Source organism: Euphorbia lathyris, chromosome 1, assembly GCF_963576675.1.
Source record: "Euphorbia lathyris chromosome 1, ddEupLath1.1, whole genome shotgun sequence".
Taxonomy (NCBI): Eukaryota; Viridiplantae; Streptophyta; class Magnoliopsida; order Malpighiales; family Euphorbiaceae; genus Euphorbia; species Euphorbia lathyris.
Genome location: NC_088910.1, coordinates 110,908,918 through 110,915,873, shown reverse-complemented (window position 1 = coordinate 110,915,873; position 6,956 = coordinate 110,908,918). Strand labels below are relative to the sequence as shown.

General features: G+C 34.8%; 1 protein-coding gene across 2 annotated transcripts; it reads left to right on the top strand.

Moving 5' to 3' along the window:
- The first annotated feature begins 285 nt into the window (after positions 1-285).
- Positions 286-5,753, top strand: LOC136210614 (probable protein S-acyltransferase 14). Of its 2 annotated transcripts, XM_066001958.1 has the most exons (8): positions 286-662; positions 1,562-1,808; positions 1,905-1,996; positions 4,739-4,865; positions 4,950-5,035; positions 5,116-5,181; positions 5,256-5,388; positions 5,504-5,753. In XM_066001958.1, the coding sequence occupies exons 1-7, from the start codon at positions 447-449 to the stop codon at positions 5,382-5,384; spliced, it is 963 nt and encodes a 320-aa protein (XP_065858030.1). In that variant the 5' UTR covers positions 286-446; the 3' UTR covers positions 5,385-5,388; positions 5,504-5,753. The 2 variants fall into 2 exon arrangements, with proteins under 2 accessions (XP_065858030.1, XP_065858029.1); XM_066001957.1 differs by having other exon boundaries at positions 288-662; positions 5,256-5,753.
- The last annotated feature ends 1,203 nt before the right edge of the window (positions 5,754-6,956 follow it).

The window sequence follows — 6,956 nt, the reverse complement described above, 5'->3', positions numbered from 1 at the left end:
TGTAATCGCAAAACAATTGCAGAGTAGAGAACTTCTGTAATAACTATGTAGAAAAAAAAAAAAAATTGGGGATGGTAGTTGGGCTTAGGGCTATGATAGTAAGAACAGAATAAGTGGGCGTTTCTTTTTCTGAAAAGCTCACAGCTTTATTCTTAGGAAACCCAAACCAATGAGCCTAATCACATACGGACCTTATTTCAATTCGTTAATCGCCATTCTCCAATCTCCTACACCTCCAAACTTTATTAATTTTTTATTTATTTTATTTTTAACTCAAAATATTAAATTGAAACAATGGCGGAACCTCATTCCAGTCATTTTCAACTTGAATTTCAAAGTCCGCAAATCGAAATTCAGTCATTACCCTTTTCGTTTGGTCCATACCTTGCTTGCAAAAGGTCAATTCAATTCGTTTTTGTTTTGCTGGGTTTGATTTGCCCAAAATTATGCTAAAATCGGGAGGGGCAGGAGTAATGGCATGGAACGTCTTCAGGTTCTGCACCGCCCTGCGTGCCCTTGGCTCTATAATGATGGTTTTTGTCATTGCCATAACTGGGGTCACCTATTATGTCGTTGTTATAGCCGATTATGGTCCAGCTCTCTTTCACGGCGGCCTTGATTCGCTTATTTCTGTTGTTGTCTTGCTTTTGTTCCATTTTTTGGTAAGTTCCTCTCATTTTTGTTCCTTTTTTAACGATTGTTCATTTGCCTGTTTCGCCAATGTTGGGGAATTATAATTTGGCTGTTACTAATTTGTCTAAAAAGGATAAGTTTTCGAAACTCTGAATTTATAGTTCATGGTCAATGTGTCTGACTTGGATTCAGATGGTTTTTTATTAACAAATTGTAGCTGAATTCTTGGTATAGAGTGCTGCATCCGTCCAATTGGAACCATACCAGAGAATCAAATACTTATATGCAGACACGTTTAATTGTAGTTTGAAACTGCGTTTGATCCTTTGTTTTTTCTTGTATGGTTCGGGGAATGTGGAGAATACCCGTTAGGTATGATAATGTTTTCTGATGGTAGGTGAGTGAAATGAAATTTTAGCTATATAACTGTATGGAGAATTTATTGGCACATGCTAAATTGCTAAACGATGCTTGAATTTGGTATTCCTTAGCTAATTATTTGAGTTAGGTTTTAGAAGATCAGATCAGCATTTCAGCAGTTAGGAAGTCAATATATATTTATTAGCATGTACTCGCTGCACTATGTTCAACAATTTCTGCTGAATCATGACAGTATGTAGTTCTTTGTTGTACTTTCTTTGTGATAGTTGGATAATGTGATGAAAGAAAAAAAAAATTGTGTTGTAAGGGTTCCAAATTTTGGTTGTTTTATGTTTGGAAAATGCATAAAAGGAAAATAATAAATACATATATTGCCTCAAACTCCAGATAATACATAGATACCATGTCTCCCAACAAGATTTGGTGGACAATATATTTAGGTAAAGTTAATTGAGGAATATGGGAGCATTCTACTCAGAAACGATGATATCTAATATTGAAACAACTCTATCATACTGATTACTGTCAATTGATTTACTATGTGTAGTTGGTGATGCTATTATGGAGCTACTTCTCTACTGTTTTAACGGATCCTGGTGGTGTTGGACCAAATTGGAGACCATCAGTGGACGAGGAGAGAGGTGAGGCAGATCCATTAATGGGGTTACAGCATAGTGGTGGAGATTTAAGTTTGAACCAGGCACGCGTGCATGATAAGCCAGCTGATCAAAGAATACGATTCTGTCGAAAGTGCAACCAGTTTAAACCACCTCGATGTCATCACTGTTCTGTGTGTAAGTTCTTCATGTATTATTTTTTTTGAAAGAGGCCCACTGCTGTCTTCTTTTTTTTTTTAGCTAAATCTGGCATCATATATTGTTTGTTTTTAGGTGGGAGATGCATATTGAAAATGGATCATCATTGTGTTTGGGTCGTCAATTGTGTTGGGGCAAAAAACTACAAGTATTTCCTTCTTTTTATGGTATGTCAACTACCCCCTCTGTTTTCTTTAATGTTGTTTTAGCTTTATCAATTTGCTCATTTTTATGACATTTTATACACCTTTGGCTAAAAAATTCTCAATTTTTCCTTTATTTACACTAAGAATCTAGACAATCCTATATAATTAAGTCATAATGATTAAGAAGAAATAGGATTTTGGAATGGGAAGTAGAGATTTAGGATAGAAGTATTAAGGGTAAATTATTATTTTGAATAATGTAATCATACTTTATTGGTCTTGATGAAAAACCTTAGAAGACATAAAAAAAACAGAGAGAGAGTAGCATCTAAAACTTTATTTTGTTGATTCATATGCTAAAATGGCGGAGGAATAGTTATTTTAAAACCTAGGTAGCCTCTCTTTTATGTTTTGCTTGTTCAAAATAATTCTTTTTTTGGCGCAAGGTCAAAAGAAATTTTCATTAACTGTTACTAGCTTCATAAGTCTCATTCTTGAATTAGTTAATATGAACCTTCTGGATTATTATGAAGTAGATACATGGCACAGACATGATTCTGGCTACATGACAATGTTTTAGTTGGATATGAACTCGTTTTAACGTTACTAGCTTAGTACCTTTGTCCTTAGAAAGATGCAAAACTGTTTCTTGGTTCATGTTTAGTGGGTATATACATCTTTTACATAGGAATCAAATGTTCCGCTTCATGGCCTGTGGCGCGAATTGGTTCTCATTCCCCATCCCTTTCTTTTCAAAAAGGTTTAAATATATATACATTTGATTTCTAATTTTTAAAGTCAGCAATGAAAAAGATCTTGATCTATAGCGTCTATGTGCATGTTCGGTCAATTGAATAGCTTTTATCTTTTCAACTGGTTATTGCAACTGCCAAAGATCTAATCCTCTCTCAGTTTTCAAAATAGGAAAGTATGCAGTGCAACAAAAAAGAAAAACTTATTTGTCCTTTTCATTTTCTCTTTAGTCTCAATTCACTGCCTTGCCTCTATCCCCCAGAACTGGAGTAGATGAGACCACAAAATGTGAATATGAACCTAGCATAAAATAAAGGATGACCGTGGTAGATAAATTGAGGCCAATATAGACAAGCTACAACTGCCTCATGTAGTTTCAAATCTCCCTGTTTACACACATCCATGAGCATATATGGTGTAAATATGTACACATGCAGGAGGGTCTGGTTATTGAATTTCAAATCGCATGTTTTCTGCATGTAATCACGAGATATATTAATGAGAAGCATAGTTATTAAAGGCGCAAGGCGCACTAAGGCACAAGGGGGTCCTGGAGCCTTGGCTTGAGGCGCAACTTAAGGCGCCAAAAAAAAAAAAAAATTATAAATTCATAATACTAGTCACAAATAATCACAAATAGTCAAATACCAACAATAAAACCATAAAATGCATGAGTTAAGTTCTAGTTAACTACTAAGGCATAATCATAAACTCATAATTCCGACTTAAAAGTTAAAACTAAAGAAAACACTAATAGTATTGACTCTAGAAAACAACTAATCTTTAACTTCCTAGTCTTCCTTCCTAATCTTCAACGGAATCATAATCATCATCAACCCTGATAGATGGAAGCACCGTTGATGGAGGGAGGAGAGCAAAATGTCTGCTGCGATATGTGGAGTAAAAACTGTCGATCTTTGTCTGTCTCTTCTTTTCTTTTATTTTCTGAACTTAAAAACCCCTAAAATACCCTCAAAACCCTATAACCCTCAACCCTAAAAATACCCTAAATTACCCTAAGGTAGCCGAGGCGCACGCCTAGTGCCTGGCTTAAGGCGCGCGCCTGACTGACCGCACCCGCCTTTGGGCTCCAGAGGCGCTAAGGCTGGAGCCTTAGCCGAGGCGCGCCTTTAATAACTATGATGAGAAGTCAATAGAAACAAAGTAATGTTGGTTTGTAGTGTTGGAAATGAATCAAGAATGTGGTCTAGCACACCAGTGCTACATCAAAGAAATAGTTCATGAATGCATTGCATGTTAAGCTTGAGAATGCATCTGCTTACAACCATTTTGGTCAGAAAGATAAACTCATCCTATAATAATATACTACTATTTAAATTTTGGGAGAATCTGCTATTCCACTTCGAGAGTGAAAAATACTGATTAAATGCATTGAGTGCAAAGATATGTCCACTATGATAATAAAATACATACACTATTGAGCCATGTGGATTTGCCACTCCCATCTACGTGTTCTGCAAACCGCACCCTCTCCTGTACACAAAGACCCACACAAACTCTCTTTCCTTTTTCTTCTATTCCCAAATTGCAAGAGCAATTTTGCTTGCTTTTGTTGATTTGTAATAGAGAGGGAAATTTTGAGAAGTTCACAGAGAAGAGGGAAGGAGACATGTGGAGCACGGGAGGTGTAGCAGTTTGTTATTTGTTGAGAAAATATATGGTGGTGTTGGCTGGTATGAGAATTCTGTTTTTTCGGCATTCATTTAGCGTGTCTCTGCTGTTGCTTGGAAAAATGGAATATTTCCTTGTGTCTATCTTTCCTTTTCTATTCCTTTGAGTCTCAGTTTCTCAACTCTCCATTTCTGTATCTGAATATTGGAGTCACCATTTGAACTTCAGTTTACTCCATAATTGTTCATTGTTCTTTGATTGTTTTGTTCTTACCAATTTGCATACTATGTTGACTCTGCTCAATTTGTTTTCCTACAAGATTATTCTCTCTAGTGTTGAAATCAAATGCCATTGATTCTGTCTAACTTTTTTGTGCAGTTTTATACATTTCTTGAGACAACTCTTGTCACTTTATCATTATTGCGTCTATTTGTGGCATTTTTTACCGACGACGGTGAAATAAATGAAACGCCAGGAACCCTTGTTGCTACTTTTGTTACATTTGGTGAGTTGAATAGGAACTCATACTTTATATTCTTTTGATTTAACTTTTTGTTCTTATTATTTGTGTGTTTTCCAACTATTTCAGTGTTGAACTTATCATTTGCATTGAGTGTTATGGGCTTCCTAATTATGCACATAGCATTGGTACTAGCCAATACCACCACCATTGAGGTGATTCATTTTCTAGTATATGTTCACATTGTAATGTATTAGCCGTGTCCGACATAAAACTCATGCCTTCTTAATTTCAGGCATATGAGAAGAGAATTAATCCTAAATGGGAGTATGACCTTGGCCGAAAGAAGAACTTTGAACAGGTTTGATTCGCACTTTTTATAGGTTCTATTTGAATGCAAGAAAGCTTACTTTGTAATTGTTATGACATGATCAGGTGTTTGGGATGGACAAGAAGTACTGGTTCATTCCGGCATACTCGGAAGATGATTTGAGACGCATGCCAGCGCTTAAAGGTTTAGAATACCCAACAAGACCCGATTTAGATGAGCTCCAGCAGCTGTAATTCGGTATGAAAATATGTTTCGTATAGTATCCTTCATTGCAACAAGTGGCTGACACTGCCAAGAGGCTTCTTGTATGGTATTTTATTGTGCATAAACGAGCTGATAGAATCTTGGGCAGGGAGGAATGTAGTGCAATGATATCACAACTTAGGATACTGCATAACATGGCTGGACTCGGAGGAATCTCTACCTTTTTGTATATACATCAATTTTTGACTTATATACTCAAAATATGTGATAAGTGTGTATTAATGTTTCTACTTTCTGCCTATTCTCTTTTGATATGTATTTTTAGGATAAGTCCCAAATTTGTCTCTAATGTCTTTGAAGAAGCGTTATTTAACTAACGTAGGAAATGTTAAAATATCGTCCTCAATGTTTCCAATCATGAGCAATCTTGAGTTTAGGTAACTGTTCCATTATTTGAGCCTAACATTGTGTCTTGATCAAAACGTTGTGCATAGTATTGGTAACTTTTAAAGGGTGTCTACTATTGGAGTGAAGGTGGATGTCAAAAGATTGCCACTTTTTGGCCATCTTGAAGCAAGGTTGCCAAATATTTTTTAATATAAAAAAAGTTTATTTACTTGAATATTATTGGTTCATCTTTTTGATGAATTTCTCTCTCATTTCACTATTGGTTGACAATATTTATAATTGAATAAATTATATATTAAGTAATGATTTGTGGGATCATTGTGGCAACTTTTAAAGTTGCTTAACTATTGGAATATTTTTAAATAAAAGTTGTGAAGAATGATATGGATTACTAAATTAATAAAATATTATATTTTACTATAATGCGTGAATTTTTAGTGCTCTTTAGAGCAACCTTTTATCTCTTACAAAGATGTTTGTCTTTTTCTGAGGAACCTAATGGATCCAATTTGAACAGCCTCTAGTACTGGTTGTAGCTCTGACGCCCTAGGAGTATATCTCTATTTTATTAATTATGTTTAGCTTTTGTTTTTGGGTAATTAATTTATTAGTCCTTATTTTGACAAAACATACTGTTTAGTCCCTATATTTTCAAAAACACATGGTAAGGTCCCTAACCTTTTTATCAATGAACTGTTTAGTCCTTCCGTCTGTTTGTTATATTTTTTTTACCGTTTATGACTTCAGAAATGACTAAATTACCCTTTACTATTTACCTTCAAACTTTAGAAGAGAAGGTCTAATTTAAAAGAAGTTATTTGTATGGAGAACAAGAAAAAGAAAAGACCCAATGAATACAAATTTGAACGATTAAGAAGAAAATCAAGAAGAAGAACATTCAAAGTTGATTTCAGATGCATTAGAGTTTAAAGGAAAGGAAAAGAAGAACGCAAATCCAAATTGACTAACAAAATCTTCATGAGAGTCTAACGGCAGGGACTAAACAGTTCACCGAGAAAAATGTTAGGGACTAAACAGTTCATTGAGAAAAAAGTTATGGACTTTATCATGTGTTTTTGAAAATATAAGGACTAAACAGTGTGTTTTGTCAAAATATAGGGACTAATAAATTAATTACCCTTTGTTTTTATTGATACATTTAAAAAAAACTGTCATATTTTGTACTTATTAGC

Excerpts from the sequence above, each read along its gene's own strand:
- LOC136210614 (XM_066001958.1), top strand. The coding sequence starts at position 447 with ATGCTAAAATCGGGAGGGGCAGGAGTAATGGCATGGAACGTCTTCAGG. Across the intron at positions 1,809-1,904 it reads ATGTCATCACTGTTCTGTGT|GTGGGAGATGCATATTGAAA; the intron begins GTAAGTTCTTCA and ends GTTTGTTTTTAG. Across the intron at positions 5,036-5,115 it reads CCAATACCACCACCATTGAG|GCATATGAGAAGAGAATTAA; the intron begins GTGATTCATTTT and ends TCTTAATTTCAG.